At 45.4% G+C, this 20,044-nt stretch overlaps 2 protein-coding genes across 6 annotated transcripts in view; one reads left to right on the top strand and one right to left on the bottom strand.

Annotated features, from left to right (window-relative positions):
* The window catches only part of LOC311232642 (procollagen galactosyltransferase 1-like), a gene marked incomplete at both ends in the record, with an annotated part of 35,552 nt that extends 29,809 nt beyond the window's left edge, over window positions 1-5,743 (top strand). The window contains one exon of the mRNA XM_084319501.1: window positions 5,651-5,743. Coding sequence (XP_084175627.1) covers window positions 5,651-5,743 — 93 coding nt within the window. The remainder of the gene's footprint in view (window positions 1-5,650) is intronic.
* A 13,856-nt stretch (window positions 5,744-19,599) lies between these two features.
* The window catches only part of LOC311232212 (protein Niban 1-like), a 26,424-nt gene continuing 25,979 nt past the window's right edge, over window positions 19,600-20,044 (bottom strand). For all 5 annotated transcript variants that reach the window (XM_084318936.1, XM_084318938.1, XM_084318937.1 and 2 more), the window contains one exon: window positions 19,600-19,981. In XM_084318936.1, the coding sequence (XP_084175062.1) occupies window positions 19,701-19,981 (281 nt within the window). In that variant the 3' untranslated portion in view covers window positions 19,600-19,700. The remainder of the gene's footprint in view (window positions 19,982-20,044) is intronic.

Raw genomic sequence — 20,044 nt, 5'->3', positions numbered from 1 at the left:
ATAGCGCTTTTATCCAAAGCGTTTTACAATTTGTTACTCACATTTTTACCCATTCACACATTCACACACCAACGGCGGAGGCGACCATGCAAGGTGCCAAACTGCTCATCGGGAGCAATTAGGGGTTAAGTGTCTTGCTCAAGGACACATCGACACACTGCCCGGGAGGAGCGGGAATCGAACCGGGAACCTCCGGATTGCCAGATGACTGCTCTACCTCCTGAGCCACTGTGAGCAATCAGAACACACACACGATACAGTACATACTAGGGCTGTCACATTATTTTCGAATTTCGAATTTAATTTCGAATTTACATAAAAACACGAGATTCAAACTTGAAGGGAGAAATTCGAATTTGAATTTTTTATTAAATATTAATTAATTAATAATGTTATTATCAAAAAATATATGTAAACGGTCAGGTCATATAGGTGAGACTGTGCTGAAAAGAATTATACCAAACATACCATGGTAAAAAAAAAGTAGCCAAAACTTTGAAAATAGCTTAGACTTTTTCTAGGTTTAGGTTATTCTTTTTTTTAACACTGAAATTCGATTTCGAATTCGAACTTGTATACAATTCTGCAACGAATTTCGAATTAGATTTTTTGTTAAAGTGACATCCCTAGTACAGTACATACATAAACAATACAGCACATACAGTACATACACACCCACAGACAAGAATCATAAAGTTGTGTGTGTTGACATGTGGCCAAGTATTCTATCTTCCCAGCCTATCTTGTTATGACTGCAGGCATCAGTGGGAGGCTTTAGAACCTAATGCACCAAGAGAACCCTTCATCTCTGCTCCGCATACCTTCATCATCTAGTTACATCTCTGCTTCTCATACCTCCATCTAGCTACATCTCTGCTTCTCAAACAAGAGGTGGACGCGGGCAAATACTGCGGCATGGTCATGCTGGACCTACAAAAGGCCTTCGACACTGTCAATCACTCCATTCTGATTGACAAGCTAAAAGCAATTGGTTTTGATAGTCTATCAGTGAGCTGGATGCAATCCTACCTTGAGGGGAGGGAACAGATGGTGGAGGTAAACGGTACCCTATCCCCCCCCCCCCTCACAGTGAGCTGTGTTGTTCCACAAGGAAGCATACTAGGACCGCTACTGTTCCTAATTTATGCAATTGACATGTCGTCAGCTTGTGACTGCAACTTGTTCCTGTTTGCGGACGACTCAGCCCTGCTGGTCTCTGCCAAGAACAAGTTACAGGTTGAAAAAACCCTCAACTCGGAACTAGGCAGAATCTGCATATGGCTCGCTGATAACAAACTATCATTACACATGGGCAAAACAGAGTCCATTCTCTTCGGTTCAAATAACAAACTCAGCAAGACCGACGGCTTCTCAGTTACAGTGGGTGACAATATTGTCACAAGGAAAGATGAAATTACCTACCTGGGTTCCATCCTAGAGGCTAATCTCTCCTGTGACAAAATGGCATCCAATGTAATAAAAAAAGTCAACCAACAAACTCGTTTCTTGTACCGGATCTCCTCTCTGGTAAACAAGAATACCCTGAAGACTCTGGCAGGAGCACTCATTCAAGGGTACTACGACTATGCTTGCACCTCATGGTACCAAAGCACCTCAAAGGCGTGTGGTAAATTCCAACATAGATCTCATGATTAACTAATGTGTAGAAATACTTGGCCCTCAAAACAATAATTCATAGATTGTGTGTGTGTTTACATAGACTGATTGCCATTGTAGGCACACAGGTCGATTTACATATGAAGTGAGTGGTCAAATGATTCTATCTACGACAGGAACCCAAGGGCCATCTGCCATGGCCTGGGACAATGGGCTCTGTAAGATCAAAACAAAGACCAAAAGGTCACATAAACATGTTATCTCGCTGGAGTTTCCTGTGACACACACACAGACAGACACACACACACACATTCAGACACACACACACACACACAGACACACACACACACACACACACATAGACTCACACACACACACACACACACACACAGACACAGACACACACACACACACACACAGACACACACACACACACACACACACACACATAGTCACACACACACACATACACATTCACACACACACAGTCACACACATAGTCACTCACACACACACACATAGACACACACACACACACACACACACAGACACACACACACACACAGACACACACACACACACACACACACACACATAGACACACATACATATAAATATATATATACACACACCCAGATCAGAGATATGAGCATTTTGTACTAATCTGAACTACAGTTTGCAGAAATTCAATGTCTACAATTAGTTAATGTGTCTGTGCTGTTCCCAATTTATGTTCAATTTGATTAATTGATGGTTTTATATTCTGATCTATTCTCTTCTATCCAGTTCTAATTTAATCTGTTATTCAGTTATATTCTATTCTAAAATAATGATTAAAGTCAACAGACTTAGTGATAAAGAAATATATCTGTGTTTATGTGGACAATTGTAATTCAAATATAGATATTAGGAAATGAAAATGATGCAATGTTTAAGGTGATTGTTAGTATTTGTTTAATACTAAGGACAGCCTCCGTTTGCAGTTATGTGAAGGGGGTTGGGCTATTAAGCCAAACCCCTATTTTTCAAATACAAGCTTAGCAGGCCTGTGATTGGGGTAAAGAATGTGATGATGTCATCAACTCCGAGACACTGGGCCTTAGCTATAAGATCCCAGGTGTGATGGAGGAGAGGGACTCTGGAAACAACCCAACCACAAGACAAGACCTCTCCACCATCTCACCCATCTACAGCAGGTCAGCAGGAGAACAAAGGACATCGCTTTTGGAGGGAAAACAGACTACTTTGTTTTGTCAGCCAGACAACAAAGACCATCAACAACTTATCAACTATCATTCTTTATACTGTAATATTAGTCTGGTTGTATCACTTACGGCATAGTGTTTGTGATCACAACTATAGCATTTTCTTATTGTAATTTGTATACACTCTTAAACTTTGATTAAACAGCTGCTATATAACCTTTTTCCTCCTAAATTCCTTCTGCCTGCACCGCTCAGTTTAAAGAGAAGTGATTCCCAGAGCTTTAAAGTATTGAATCACAACGCAGAGTACTAACGCAACCCGGTTCTGGCAGAGCAGAACCGAAATAGCTTGGGAAATCCACTTCAGGCGCTAAAAACAAAATTACAAACATCTCAAAACAAACTGGTCAGACTACTGCTTGACCTTACTCCTAGAACCCACCTCACCCCTGCCCACTTTAACAACCTAGGATGGCTTAGAGTAGACGACAGAGTACAGCAACTTGCAATGGGCCTGGTCTACAAGATACACTACACGACCAAGGTACCCATGTACATGTCAAAATACTTCCCAAAGGTCAGTGAATACCACGATCACAACACCAGAGGGAGCTCCACAAATCATGTTAAACCCAGATTCGGCTCAAACAAGGGACTAAACACGTTTCGCAATTATGCCACATCAATGTGGAACGCCCTACCCAAAGCTGTAAAGGAATGTGAATCACTACCCACTTTCAAAACCACTCTCAAGGAACACCTACGGGAGACTGAAATTTGAAACTGTCCCCTGTAAATGTCCTAACCCAACCCATTAATTTACCTAGTATGGTTGTCAATATTCCAATGTACAGTTTTGCTTGTTTGTACAATGTCCCCCCCCCCCCAACCCCATCCAATGTAAATTACCTATAGTATGGTTGTCAATATCCCAATGTACAGTTTTGCTTGTACAGGTGTACAGTGTTTCCCCCCCAAACCCCCCTGATTAAGTCAGACTACTATATTATATTGATAGTAAATGTACTGAGGGTGGACAGACAGATTATGTTGATATTTAAACATAAAAAATACAATACATAATAAATGTATCCATGATCATCATGCAACATAAAACAATTGCAGGAACGGTTTGGGAGAGGAAGGTGTTTTAGGTTGCGTGTTCCAAAAAATGTACTTAAAGTTTAAAGCTCAATATATCAAAACGTGGCACTTTATAGTGAACAGGCACTTTTATAGTGAATCCAAATTATTTTTTGGATTACAGAAAATTATCCCTAAAGTGCTATCTGTTGCAGCTGCACTGTTTTCCATGAAAATACCATATTTGGATAAGTTTGACCATTTCAAAAAATCTGAAAATCATTAAGTCACTCTGGATAAAAAAAGACTTTACAGACAACATTGAGACAAAGCTTCCTGACACATCTCCATCCAAACTCTTGGAAGAACTCATTGAAATCTCATCTGATACCACCTGGAGAGCTAGTTTCAGAGTGTGGTGCTGAGTACCAAGTATCTCATGATGCAGCAGTTAATGTGTTGATACCGTTCAGCACCACATATCTGTGTGAAGCTGGCTTTTCATCCATGACAGCTCTGAAAACAAAATATAGGGCCAAGTTGAGCCTTGATGATGACATGCGTGTTGCCTTGTCAAAGATCTCCCCACGTATTGACCGTATTATTAGCCAGCAGCAGCGGACCTTGCATTGAGCTAGAAATGTCCACTGAGTGAACGAGTGCTTATTTTCTGTATTTATTTATATTTTTTGAGAAATGGTAACTTGGTGATCCTTTTCTGTATTTAAAAAAAATTCATGATTTTCTGTTTTTGAGAAATTGTCAAACTTATCCAAATATGCTATTTTTATGGAGAACAGTGCAGCTGCAACAGATACCACTTTAGTGATCCTTTTCTGTATTAAAAAAAAATACATGATTTTCAGTTTTTTCTTAAATAAACATTATTTTGAAAGCAAGCACTTTTGTCATCAGATTCAGACAACTTTATTGATCCCGCGTGGGGAAATTCATATTTGCAGATTCACCAACAAGCAACAAAGACAAACAAACAACAAAACATCTCAACGACAGCACGGCAAATAAAGAATCATTGTATCATCATTGTAGCAAAAAAGACAGGACCGAAAAAGTCTTTATCGTATGTAGGGGTGCCCTGGAATATTTTATTGAACACAGGGGTGCCTTGGCAGCAGAAAGGTTGAGAACCCCTGTCATACTGTATGTCCTGATGAATTGAAAATGGGGGACCCTGATGTAAACAAGACGAAAGTCTTTCTCTGGTCTGCATCCCCTTAACAATTGTGTGTATTGAGCTGTACTGTATTGTACCCATTCTACAATCTGTTAATAACGTTTTCAATCAATTCAATCAATCAATACCTCCATCTAGCCACATCTCTGCTTCTCATACCTTCATCTAGCCACATCTCTGCTTCTCATACCTCCATCTAGCCACATCTCTGCTTCTCATACCTCCATCTAGCCACATCTCTGCTTCTCATACCTCCATCTAGCCGCATCTCTGCTTCTCATACCTCCATCTAGCCACATCTCTGCTTCTCATACCTCCATCTAGCCGCATCTCTGCTTCTCATACCTCCATCTAGCCACATCTCTGCTTCTTCTCATACCTTCATCTAGCCACATCTCTGCTTCTTCTCATACCTTCATCTAGCCACATCTCTGCTTCTCATACCTTCATCTAGCCACATCTCTGCTTCTTCTCATACCTCCATCTAGCCGCATCTCTGCTTCTCATACCTCCATCTAGCCGCATCTCTGCTTCTCATACCTCCATCTAGCCACATCTCTGCTTCTCATACCTCCATCTAGCCGCATCTCTGCTTCTCATACCTCCATCTAGCCGCATCTCTGCTTCTCATACCTCCATCTAGCCGCATCTCTGCTTCTCATACCTCCATCTAGCCACATCTCTGCTTCTCATACCTCCATCTAGCCGCATCTCTGCTTCTCATACCTCCATCTAGCCGCATCTCTGCTTCTCATACCTCCATCTAGCCACATCTCTGCTTCTTCTCATACCTTCATCTAGCCACATCTCTGCTTCTTCTCATACCTTCATCTAGCCACATCTCTGCTTCTCATACCTTCATCTAGCCACATCTCTGCTTCTTCTCATACCTCCATCTAGCCACATATCTGCTTCTTCTCATACCTCCATCTAGCCACATCTCTGCTTCTCATACCTTCATCTAGCCACATCTCTGCTTCTTCTCATACCTCCATCTAGCCACATCTCTGCTTCTCATACCTCCATCTAGCCACATCTCTGCTTCTCATACCTCCATCTAGCCACATCTCTGCTTCTCATACCTTCATCTAGCCACATCTCTGCTTCTTCTCATACCTCCATCTAGCCACATCTCTGCTTCTCATACCTTCATCTAGCCACATCTCTGCTTCTTCTCATACCTCCATCTAGCCACATCTCTGCTTCTCATACCTCCATCTAGCCACATCTCTGCTTCTCATACCTCCATCTAGCCACATCTCTGCTTCTCATATTGTTTTCTCTGGGGCCCCACATTTCTAAAATAATCTTTCTCATTACCCAACTTATATAGACTATTGCAGAGGCTTTTTGTTTTTCAGGGTACTAACTCCGTGTTTTTACAGTGTAATTATTTTGTCTATATACGTGGAAACTACTTGCCATAGTTAGTCACTTCCAGTTGAAGAAGGTTTCTCCAGACTAATTTGAGGAGCTATTTAAAAACACCATGTGACACAAAATTGGGTCTTACAACCCAGTGTCTCAAAAGACACGTATTTATGCTGTAATCGCTGTGTTGTTAGTTGACCAATACTTAGTTTACTTAATTGACTAAGTCAATTGATTTATTAGACAAATCTGTCAACTCTGAATTTATCATTTTCGCTAAAATAATTATTAAAAAGAGCCTTTTTAATTATAGTACTTACCAGAGATGTGCTTATCATTGTTCAGGAAATATCTCATTCAATATGAAAAACCAACAACATAAGAATGTATTAATTGACCAACAAAGTATTGGCCGACTAAAAGACTAAACTGACCTATTAATGGACTATGAGGGGAACAGCTATAGTGCATCAATCCTTTATGGTACCATCCCTGTGATCAGCCACACAGCTAGACCAACATAATGCAGCTTAATGCATGCTGGTTATACTAGCATAATTCATGATGGTTATACCAGCAAAGACGAGCATAATGCATGATGGTTATACCAGCAAGGACCAGCATAATGCATGCTGGTTATACAAACAAAGACCAGCATAATGCATGATGGTTATACCAGCAGAGACCAGCATAATGCATGATGGTTATACCAGCAAAGACCAGCATAATGCATGATTGTTATACCAGCAAGGACCAGCATAATGCATGATGGTTATACCAGCAAAGACGAGCATAATGCATGATGGTTATACCAGCAAAGACCAGTATAATGCATGCTGGTTATACTAGCAAAGACCAGTATAATGCATGCTGGTTATACCAGCAAAGACCAGTATAATGCATGATGGTTATACCAGCAGAGACCAGCATAATGCATGATGGTTATACCAGCAGAGACCAGCATAATGCATGATGGTTATACCAGCAAGGACCAGCATAATGCATGCTGGTTATACAAACAAAGACCAGCATAATGCATGATGGTTATACCAGCAGAGACCAGCATAATGCATGATGGTTATACCAGCAAAGACCAGCATAATGCATGATGGTTATACCAGCAAGGACCAGCATAATGCATGATGGTTATAGCAGCAAAGACGAGCATAATGCATGATGGTTATACCAGCAAAGACCAGTATAATGCATGCTGGTTATACTAGCAAAGACCAGTATAATGCATGCTGGTTATACCAGCAAAGACCAGTATAATGCATGATGGTTATACCAGCAGAGACCAGCATAATGCATGATGGTTATACCAGCAGAGACCAGCATAATGCATGATGGTTATACCAGCAAGGACCAGCATAATGCATGATGGTTATACCAGCAAGGACCAGCATAATGCATGATGGTTATACCAGCAAGGACCAGCATAATGCATGATGGTTATACCAGCAAAGACCAGTATAATGCATGCTGGTTATACTAGCAAAGACCAGTATAATGCATGCTGGTTATACCAGCAAAGACCAGTATAATGCATGATGGTTATACCAGCAGAGACCAGCATAATGCATGATGGTTATACCAGCAGAGACCAGCATAATGCATGATGGTTATACCAGCAAAGACGAGCATAATGCATGATGGTTATACCAGCAAAGACGAGCATAATGCATGATGGTTATACCAGCAAGGACCAGCATAATGCATGCTGGTTATACAAACAAAGACCAGCATAATGCATGATGGTTATACCAGCAGAGACCAGCATAATGCATGATGGTTATACCAGCAAAGACCAGCATAATGCATGCTGGTTATACAAACAAAGACCAGCATAATGCATGATGGTTATACCAGCAAAGACCAGCATAATGCATGCTGGTTATACCAGCAGAGACCAGCATAATGCATGATGGTTATACCAGCAAGGACCAGCATAATGCATGATGGTTATACCAGCAGAGACCAGCATAATGCATGATGGTTATACCAGCAAGGACCAGCATAATGCATGATGGTTATACCAGCAAGGACCAGCATAATGCATGATGGTTATACCAGCAAGGACCAGCATAATGCATGATGGTTATACCAGCAGAGACCAGCATAATGCATGATGGTTATACCAGCAAAGACCAGCATAATGCATGATGGTTATACAAGCAAAGACCAACATAATGCATGATGGTTATACAAGCAAAGACCAACATAATGCATGATGGTTATACAAGCAAAGACCAGCATAATGCATGATGGTTATACAAGCAAAGACCAGCATAATGCATGATGGTTATACAAGCAAAGACCAACATAATGCATGATGGTTATACAAGCAAAGACCAGTATAATGCATGATGGTTATACAAGCAAAGACCAACATAATGCATGATGGTTATACAAGCAAAGACCAACATAATGCATGATGGTTATACAAGCAAAGACCAACATAATGCATGATGGTTATACAAGCAAAGACCAGTATAATGCATGATGGTTATACAAACAAAGACCAGCATAATGCATGATGGTTATACCAGCAAAGACCAGCATAATGCATGATGGTTATACAAGCAAAGACCAGCATAATGCATGATGGTTATACAAACAAAGACCAGCATAATGCATGATGGTTATACCAGCAAAGACCAGCATAATGCATGATGGTTATACTAGCAACAACCAGCATATGATGTGTTTTGGTGCTGGTATGCTAGCTGGTGAGCTAAACTAGCATCACACCAGCACTAACCAGCATAGACCAGCATTGAACGTTTTTTCTAGCAGGGCAGTTATTCAATACAACCTTTTTATTCACATCACAACTCTTGTATTGGTGTAAGTGAATAAAACCAGTGTAAAGCAACCAATCTAACAGTCAGAAAGGTTTGAGACCATAGACTAGAGATAAAAGAAGCCTCTAGACATGGATTACAAACTGGTGCTTTATCATAACGGGGGTGATCAGACGCACCGTCTGTAGTGTGCTTGTGAAAGGGTTAACCCTTTGTCGTGTGGCAGTGAAAGGGTTAACCTTCTGTATTGTCGCAGTGAAAGGGTTAACCCTTTGGTAGAGTAGTAGTGAAAGGGTTAAGGCCTCGTTTACTTTGGTGTAGCACAAGAGAGAGAGAGAGAGAGAGAGAGAGAGAGAGAGAGAGAGAGAGAGAGAGAGAGAGAGAGAGAGAGAGAGAGAGATGTATGGATTTCTTTTATTTTCTCTGTTTGATTGTTTTGTTTTGTTTGGCTTTGGCAATGTAAACATATGTTTCCCATGTCAATAAAGCCCATTTGAATTGAATTGAATTGAGAGCGAGAGAGAGAGAGAGAGAGAGAGAGAGAGAGAGAGAGGGAGAGAGAGAGAGAGAGAGAGATGTACGGATTTCTTTTGTTTTCTCTGTTTGATTGTCTTGTTTGGCTTTGGCAATGTAAACGTATGTTTCCCATGTCAATAAAGCCCATTTGAATTGAATTAGAGAGAGAGAGAGAGAGAGAGAGAGAGAGAGAGAGAGAGAGAGAGAGAGAGAGAGAGAGAGAGAGAGAGAGAAGCTTTGAGAGGAGTCAATACACACACACACAAGAGAGAGAGATAAACAGAGAGTGAGAGAGGTGAGCTTTGACAAGCAAACACACACACACACACACATGAGAGAGAAACAGAGAGCACACGCTTTGAATTGGTAAGACAACACTGGCAACTGGCTAGGAGCCAGGACGTTATGAGTGTGTGTGTGTGTGGGGGGGGGGGGGCACTGGGCAGGGTGACAGAAGAATGTCCTGAGGTAATAGAAGGTATGCTTGGTAATATGACAGATGGCACATACTCGAGAGAGACAACACAAAGAAGCCCCCGCCGCCTAGTACAACAAACATTTAGTGAAATCTGTGCGCTATTACGCACCGATTTGCGGCTTTGGCGATGCTATTTTCCTTGAATTTCCCGAGTTTTCTTCTACACACAGTGCTGGTTATGGGAACGAGCAGCCCGAGAGGGGATGATGTGGAAGGAGAGGGAGGAGGGGGGAGAAGTGGATAGGGGGAGGAGGAGAAGCGGGGGGGGGGGGGGGCGATGAGAGAGAGAGAGAGGACTGGAACTTTTTGGACACGTCTGTGCTCGCGCGCCTGGCCCATCCATTCCAACGGCAATTAGTCTATTGTATATATAGCTTTGTAGTCTTTTGTGATTTGTATCCATTCAGCAGACAGATTCAATCTGCGGCTCTTCTTTGAGATAAGGCACACATGCGTTCTCTTGTTTACCTTTAAGCGCACACCAGAAAGTATACACACACACGCACTCTCTCTCTCACACACACACACACGCACTCTCTCTCACACACACACACACATTCCTGATGAATTGAAAATGGGGGACCCTGATGTAAACAAGACGAAAGTCTTTCTCTGGTCTGCATCCCTTCTTAACAATTGTGTGTATTGAGCCGTACTGTATTGTACCCATTCTGCAATCTGTTAATAAAGTTTTCAATCATTCAATCAATCAATCAAACACCTACACACACGCACGCACAGTATTTCGTTTCTGGTAGTATAGTAGTTTTAGGTAGTTTTATTTAGACAATAAACATATATGAGTATTTGCTTTGTCAGGGATAGAAACGAAAAGTCCAGGACTTATTTCCATCGTTGGTACTGCCAATGTCTGCCATCTCCATTATCTCACCGAATGAGATATATTATAGCCTAAAAGTCCGTGCCAATACCAAATGACAAGACGTCTTCTAAACAAACCCCAACATGAAACCACTCACTCACCACAGCGCAAGTCGGTCCTTTGGATAGTCGAGGCGCTCGATGGCCCCGAGGAACAGCGGCAGGGAGTGCGCCGAGTTGCGGCAGACGAGCGCGAGGACGACCCGGGGAGCGAGGAGGGGAGACTCGGGGCTCCACCGCTCCTCGGGGAAATATCCCCGGGTCGACCCGGGCAGCAGGAGACACAGAAGGGCAGGCAGCAGCGAGGCGACCCGGTGCATGGCAGGGAGAGGAGACACTATAGCGGGGTAAACCAACCTACTGGAGGAGGGGAGGCGCGGGTTCGGACCGACGCGGCACCACAGAGAGGGAGAGAGAGAGAGGGAGAGAGAGGATGATACGGGACCCCTCGTAAACGTTATGCCGACTCTATTCGAGCAGCTCAAAACTACAGGACAGACTACATTAAGGGCGGGTCTAGACTGCTTTAAAGGGACAATTCACTATGAATTGAAAATGGGGGACCCTGATGTAGTAAACAAGACAAACGTCTTTCTCTGGTCTGCATCCACTTAACAATTGTGTGTATTGAGCCATACTGTATTGTACCCATTCTGCAATCTGTTAAATAAAGTTTTCATTCATTCATTCACCTCCGCTCTGTGTTAAAAAAAATTATACAACCGCTTATCCCTTTCAACCTCCCGCGTTTAATTAAAATTCTCACCCCACATCGCGTGGAATAAATAGCCGAACTAGTTATTGGTAACTCACCAATGTTGACGTATATGCTATAGGCAGATACAGTTTAATATGTACAGCAAAGAAAAAAGCATAGTAACTGTAACGTACTCTCTTTGAGACTTCACTGCACCCTCCCCTTTAAGAGCGACGCCATCTGTGTCCAATGGCACCGATGGAAAATAGGAGAAAGATATATTATGGGCGCCGCGTGGCCACATTATGCTAATTAGTCCGTCTGGCTGCGGCAGCCTACACAGGAAATATTGATCTGTTGTTACATTGTTGTTACAACTTTATTGTTGCATTGTTCTCTTGCATTAAGTTAAGGTGACATTTCTATTACAAGTAGCTGTGCTGTGGCATAGGCTGCCCCCCCCCCCCCACACACACACACACACATGTATACATTTGTTTGATTGTAACTGGCCAATTTCTCTAAATAATGTGGAACATTTGAAAGTGAAGAGCACTGATAGTGTAGACAGTACAGATGTCTTAGTAGTAGCAGCAAAGCTTTATTTAGCAGCAATAAATAACAACACACTGTATCACTGTGTTTATAAACCAGTGTGTCTTAAATTAAACTGAGTCCTACATAATGTTTTCAGCTTAGAAAATAAACAAATAGACACAATTCTGTCTCAACTTCAGTGCGACCAGCTAATTTGACAAGAGAGAGATAACTCAACAACACCCACCAGGCCAAGAAACCAGAGTTGTTTTTTGTGATAATACAATTCTTCTTCTATATTGTTCAACACTGTACCCAGGGGCGTAGCTGGAAATTCTGGGGCCCATGAAAGAATGTATTTGAGGGCCCCCAATCCATGCGAGCGCACGTTAAAAATTGTGGGGCATTTATTTATTTATTGATGAAAACGCATAATATGGTTTTTACCTATACATTTGGATCAGCAGTTCAGCACCTGAACTGTTGGGGGTTGAGCCTAGTAAAGGATGTCGCATTGCGTTCATCTTCAATGAATGGACTGAATGAATTAACTTAAAGCACCCGACGCGGTACCGTCCAATGGCGCACTGTTTTTTATTTTCTGCACTATTTTCTAATTTTTTGGCGGAGGGACACCATTTTTTGTGGCCATATTACGAACACCGGCCCCCACACACACAGCAAGTATCAATCCGCAGCTCTGACCAGAAGTCTATAAAAAAAAACATCAACCGCAGCTCCCGTTTTCCAAACTTTCCCCCAGAGCGAGCGGTCGCACAATGAATTTTCTCCGGGGATTCTGCGCTTGCCTGTACATTTCGAAACGACCGTGTAAGTACTGTGTTTACTAATCTGTTGGACTTCTTATAGCATTCGTTAACTTTTATGACCGTCTATAGTGTTTGTGAGATGTTTTTACAGAGATTCTGGTCATATTTTCCATCAAAAATCTTGTTTTGAAATCTACCGTGTGCGACTAGCAATTTCCCCCCAGGGAGAGTTACCTGTGAGTTGGCTAACATTCAGCGCTAGCTGCAGGCTAACGGCAACACAGTTGTCGTATTTATTTCGCAAATGCAGTGTTTTCAAATAAGCCACATTGCTGTATTTAGTGTATTCATTAGTGGGTCATATTCCTATATGTAACATATCTCATTTTATCAACTTAGAATTGACGGCAGTGTCTAGATGCTGGAACTAGCTCCCATGTGTCAGAATGCAGGTAGGTGAATTCCAATGGTTGAAGGCAATCACAGAGACAGAGAGTGTTTACTCTTGAACAGGTTCGACTTTAATAGTAAGAACACAGAGTAAATTCTAAGAGAGAGCAAGTGCTAAAAGCACAGGTGTAAGATAAGGTAAATGGGAGCTTATTGGAGGTCCACAGTAGAACCGTCCGCGTTATCCCCGAACGCAATTAGTGAAGACCTAACAATGGACAAGCAGAAGAGAGGTATGTTAAATAGAGACCAAATACCAACATTCCACACACACCCCCGTGACAGCCAATCAGGAACCACCCCTAAGTGACAGCACTAATTGACAGGGAAATGACAGGTGACAAGCCCAGTGACATATGCCAGGAATGTGGGTGGTCACCGACCGAGGTCGGTGTCCAGAACGTAACAGTAAACTCCCCCGACGAACGGCACCAGACGTTCACCTAGGAGCCTCGGGATTCAGCCGCCGGAAATCAACGATCAGGCTGGGATCTAAAATATCCCTTTGAGGCACCCAAGAACGCTCTTCTATCCCGTACCCCTCCCAATCCACCAAGAACTGAAACCCCCTACCCCTCCGCCTACAACCCAGTATCCTCCGCACCATGTAAATGGGTTGACCGCCAATAAACCGGGGCGGAGGAACCACAGGCAGTGGCGGGGCCAAGGGCGATGAGAGGAATGGCTTCAACAGGGACACATGAAACGTCGGATGAACCCTCATAGAGCTCGGAAGTCGTAACTTGTAAGCCACTGGATTAACCCGATGAATCACTTTAAATGGTCCTATAAAGCGAGGAGCCAGCTTCTTGGATTCCACCCGGAGAGGGAGATCCCGGGTGGAAAGCCAAACCCGCTGCCCTGGACGGTAAACTGGAGCCGGACGACGCTTACGGTTAGCCTGCCGTTGGGTACTAACCGAAACCTTCTGTAGCGCCTTCCGAACCTGTTTCCACGTCCTGCGACAGCGAGCCACATGTGCCTGGGCCGAGGGCACCTCCGCCTCCTGCTCCTGCTCGGGAAACAGAGGAGGTTGAAAACCATACTGGCACTGAAAGGGAGACATACCGGTAGAAGAGGAGAGAAGGGTATTATGCGCGTACTCAGCCCAAGCCAACCTCCTACTCCACGTTGCCGGACTACCGGCAACGTAACACCTCAAGACCCCCTCCAAATCCTGGTTGACCCTCTCCGTCTGTCCGTTCGACTGTGGATGGAACCCAGACAACAGACTGACAGAGGCGCCGAGGCCGGCGGCAAACGCCTTCCAGAACCTGGAGGCGAACTGAGGACCCCGGTCCGACACGATATCTACTGGCAGCCCGTGGACCCGAAAGACATGCTGTATAATTAAATCAGCAGTCTCCCGGGCCGAAGGAAGCTTGGGGAGAGGGACAAAGTGAGCCGCCTTAGAGAACCGATCCACCACCACCAAAATGGTGGTGAACCCGTCCGAAAGGGGAAGACCAGAAATAAAGTCCAGAGATATGTGTGACCAGGGTCGTTTAGGAATAGGAAGTGGTCGGAGGAGACCCGCCGGTGCCCGTCGAGAGGTCTTACTACGTGCGCACACCGGACAGGCCGCCACAAAGGAACGCGTATCCCCCTCCACTGTCGGCCACCAGAACCTCCTACGGATAAATTCCAGGGTCCTGGTTGCCCCTGGGTGGCTGGTGAGGGATGACGCATGTGCCCACTGTAGCAAGCGTGAGCGCGCCACCTTGGGAACATACGACCGTCCCGGAGGACCCCCACCAGGATCGGGCTCCCGCGTTAGCGCCGACCTTACCACCTTCTCTATGCCCCAAGACACGGGTGCCAAAATCAAGGCCGGTGGAATAATGGGATGGGGCTGCTCCTCCCGCCCAGGAAGATCAAACTGGCGCGACAACGCGTCAGGTTTGATATTCTTGGAGCCGGGTCTATAGGAGATGGTATATCGAAATCGTGTGAAGAACAACGTCCACCTGGCCTGGCGAGCGTTAAGGCGTTTAGCCCCTTGGATGTAAGCCAAGTTCTTATGGTCAGTCCAAATAATGAAAGGATGTGCCGCCCCCTCCAACCAATGTCTCCACTCCTCCAGTGCCAATTTGATCGCCAATAACTCCCGATTACCCACGTCGTAATTACGCTCGGCTGGTGACAGACGGCGAGAAAAAAAAGCACACGGGTGCACTTTCCCATCCTTTAAGCATCTCTGAGAGAGCACCCCCCCCACCGCGACATCAGAGGCATCCACCTCCACAATGAACGGAACCTCCGCGTCATGGCGGATCAATACAGGAGCGGATGTAAAACGACGTTTAAGATCGCAGAAGGCCGACTCAGCCCTAGGCGACCATTCAAAGCCAGGGAGAGAGGCCTTAGTGAGAGCTGTTAAGGGATTGGCTAAGGCGCTAAAATTGCGAATAAAGCGCCTGTAAAAATTTGCAAAGCCCAAAAACCGTTGTAACCCCTTGAGCGACGAAGGCCGTGGCCAGTCCAAAACTGCACTCACCTTGGCTGGATCCATGCGCAGATCGCCCTTCGTCAACACAAAGCCCAGGAAGGACACGGTGTCCGTGTGAAACACACACTTCTCAGCCTTAACGAATAGTTGATGCTTGAGGAGACGGTCTAGCACCTCCCGAACGTGCATTTGGTGTTGCACCATATCGCGAGAAAAAATCAGGATATCATCTAAGTAGACAAACACTGACACCCCAATCAAGTCTCGCAGCACGTCGTTAACCAGGGCTTGGAAGACTGCCGGAGCATTAGCCAAACCAAAGGGCATGACCAAATACTCATAGTGCCCATTGGGTGTGTTAAATGCAGTCTTCCACTCGTCTCCCTCTCTAATCCTGACCAGGTTGTATGCATTACGTAAGTCAAGTTTAGAAAAGACCTGTGCCCCCTGTAAGCACTCAAAGGCCGTGTCCATGAGGGGTAAAGGATATCGGTTCTTGATGGAAACGTCATTCAATCCCCTATAATCAATGCATGGGCGCTGATCCCCATCCTTTTTATCAACAAAAAAGAAGCCAGCGCCGGCAGGGGAAGTGGAAGGGCGTATGTGCCCCGCAAGCAATGCCTCCTCTATGTAGGTGTTCATGGCCAAGGTTTCGGGGCGTGAGAGAGAGAACATTCGCCCGCGAGGCGGGGAGGTACCGGGTAGAAGATTAATGGGACAGTCGTATGATCTATGAGGCGGAAGTGCTTTAGCATGCGTCTTGCTAAAAACGTCCGCCAGGTCCCAATAGATCTCAGGCACCCCTATTAAATCGGGATTAGAGGGTAGATCAGAATCTGCCACGCTCCCCACCATCCTGGAGAAAGAGGGAGGAGACAAAAGAGAAGAGGGGGGGGGAGACAAGGGTTTGGGCAAACTCCCGCTGACGATCGACTTGACGTCGGCCGCCGTTGAGAGTTCGCCCGTGCTCCAATTAATGACACGAACACATGACGACAACCAGGGATGACCCAACACCATGACAGAATAGGGGGAAAAGATGACAAAAAAAGTAACCCATTCCCACTCCCCACCCTCCACCCGGATGTGTAAGGGAACTGTGCGCTGGGTGACGCTCCCACTGCCCAGGGGCCGACCGTCCAGGGCATAGACTGGTAGGGGAACCCCTAAGTCCTCCACCGGGGTTCCCCACTCCTTCACCAATCCCACGTGAATAAAATTGCCTGCCGCCCCTGAGTCAATGAGAGCCTTAGTTCCCCTAATGTCACCCCCACCGTTGATCGCCACCTCAAAAAATGTGCGAGAATCCGTGGTTTTGGCAGGAATGAGCCCACCTGCTGGCGCCCTCTCGAGGCCCGACGGCGCACCTTCCATCCCCGATTGGCGCCGAGCCGATACAGCCTGGACCCGACAGCTGCCGAAGCGGTGACCGGTGCGGCCGCACCGGAAGCAGCGTCGCTCTTTGATGAAGCGCTGCCTCTCGTCGTCCGAGAGCGACAGCGCTCCAAGCTGCATGGATTCATCACCCAGTGGCCCACTCGTGTAATGCATGGAATTATCAACACCAGGAGAAGAAGGAAAACATACCTGGGGCTGGGTGTTGTTGACATGCTCCTTCTCCCTCTCCCGGTGCCGATTATCCATCTTGATGGTGGTGTTGATCAGCACTTCCAGCTGCTCGGGGATCTCACGCGCGGAGAGAGCATCTCGCATCCGCGCTGAGAGTCCCCTGACGAACAGAACCACGCAGACGTTCTCCGCCCAAGCTGTCTCCCGAGCCAAGATCCTAACTTTGATAGCATAAGCTGCGACAGTGCGGAGGCCCTGCCGGCAGTCGAGAAGGCGACCACCAGCCTCGAAGATCGAGAGTACCCGGGAAGTATCGAATACTCTTCTCAATTCCCGGGTAAAGGCGTCCAGACTGTCGCAGATTATCGCCCCTGCCTCTAATTCCGCCGTAGCCCAGGAGAGAGCTTCGCCGGTGAGCAGTGTGATAATATACGCTACCTGCGCTGTCTCCGATGGGAATGATCGTGGTTGCAGCCGGAAAACGAGTAGACACTGGGTGATGAATTCCCGACAACCATCTGGTGATCCGTCATAGCGAGCGGGCGCCTGCAGATGTGGTTCGCGGGACCGCTCCTGGACCCCGAACCCCCCCCGACTTTCCTCTGCGTGGAGCGCTGCTTCCCCCGCCGCCGACTGCACACCAGCCACTCCTTCTTGGGCTTGTCGAGCTGTGGCCAACGCCGACTGCGCCACCGCTTGGGATGATCCGACGACCCCATTGAGTCGGATTAACTCGGCGCTGACCAGCTGCTGATGTTCCTCCATCCGTGTCTGGGCTGCTCCCTGCGTCCGGAGCATCTCCATGATGGCCTCCATGGAATTCTGATGGTCAGGTCTTCTGTCAGAATGCAGGTAGGTGAATTCCAATGGTTGAAGGCAATCACAGAGACAGAGAGTGTTTACTCTTGAACAGGTTCGACTTTAATAGTAAGAACACAGAGTAAATTCTAAGAGAGAGCAAGTGCTAAAAGCACAGGTGTAAGATAAGGTAAATGGGAGCTTATTGGAGGTCCACAGTAGAACCGTCCGCGTTATCCCTGAACGCAATTAGTGAAGACCTGACAATGGACAAGCAGAAGAGAGGTATGTTAAATAGAGACCAAATACCAACATTCCACACACACCCCCGTGACAGCCAATCAGGAACCACCCCTAAGTGACAGCACTAATTGACAGGGAAATGACAGGTGACAAGCCCAGTGACATATGCCAGGAATGTGGGTGGTCACCGACCGAGGTCGGTGTCCAGAACGTAACACCCATGCTAACAGCACCGGCTGAGACCCAGGAACAGCGCCGTCATTCCCCTACCCAGGACAAAACGTTCAAGAAGGGCGAGGTTCTAGAAGGAAGACAAGGCTCTATGAAGATAATGGGGTAAGTTTGAAGAAAAATTTTAACACACACATGAACGTTTTATAATTATCATCACAATATGTAAATAATTTTTTTTTTTTTTTTTTATCAAATCTAGTTTCATTAATTAATTAATAACTTTTGAACAATAGATGCTATTTCTAATCTGTCAGCTGTTCTATATTACCAACAAGATTGTCTACATTCCATTTCATATACATAAATCTGATTTAAGCAAGGAAAGTGTAATTTAATACATTTTTATCTTCCAAGTTTAATTTCAACAAGTTCAAGTGCAACTACATATGAACCATAATAATAAAAATTATGATGATAATCATACACTTATTTTATATCATTGGAAAGCCCTAGTTGTTAGCTTTAAAATGGCACCAAATATGAGGTACTTTGAAATACCCAGTAACTAATAATCTATCACAAACCAATGCAATATCATGTTCAGGGATTTCCTAAATACAAGAAAGCTCTGGAAGAGTTAAGGATAATAATAAAACCATATTAATAAAAAGATAATAATAGTGTTCTCTGGGCCCCCCCCCCAGTCCTGGGCCCTTGGAATCATCCTAACCCCCCCCCCCCCCCCCCTAGCTACTCCCCTGACTGTACGCGAGCGGTTTCCTCCTTGTTTAGTTTACATGCCTGGAATGATCCCGGAATGTAATAATTCTACAGTCCATCATGTACTACATTACAACGTTCATATCTCCTCGAGCAGCATGTATCCGCCGGTCTCCACAATAACGACCTCTTCGTCTTGTAACTCGTCCGCGTCCCCCTGTTCCGACACCGTACCGGGAGTGAGTGTACCGGATTCTGAATCTGAAGCAGAACCCTCTGAGGTTTGGAAGCAGTTCCGCGGGCAGACACCAGAGGGCAGCAGCAGCACCCGGTACACGGGCTCGGTGCAGGGGCTGGAGACAGGACCAGGACTGGCAGGAGGGAGAGGCACACACCGCTGGGGGAGGTAGTACCTCATCGCTGTTGGAGAACACACACGCACACACGCACGCACGCACGCACACACACACACACACACACACA

Source organism: Notolepis coatsorum (assembly GCF_963971535.1).
Source record: "Notolepis coatsorum genome assembly, chromosome: 7".
NCBI classification, from domain to species: domain Eukaryota; kingdom Metazoa; phylum Chordata; class Actinopteri; order Aulopiformes; family Paralepididae; genus Notolepis; species Notolepis coatsorum.
The sequence above is the reverse complement of the archived record's forward strand: the minus strand, read 5'-3'. Positions and strand labels throughout refer to the sequence as shown.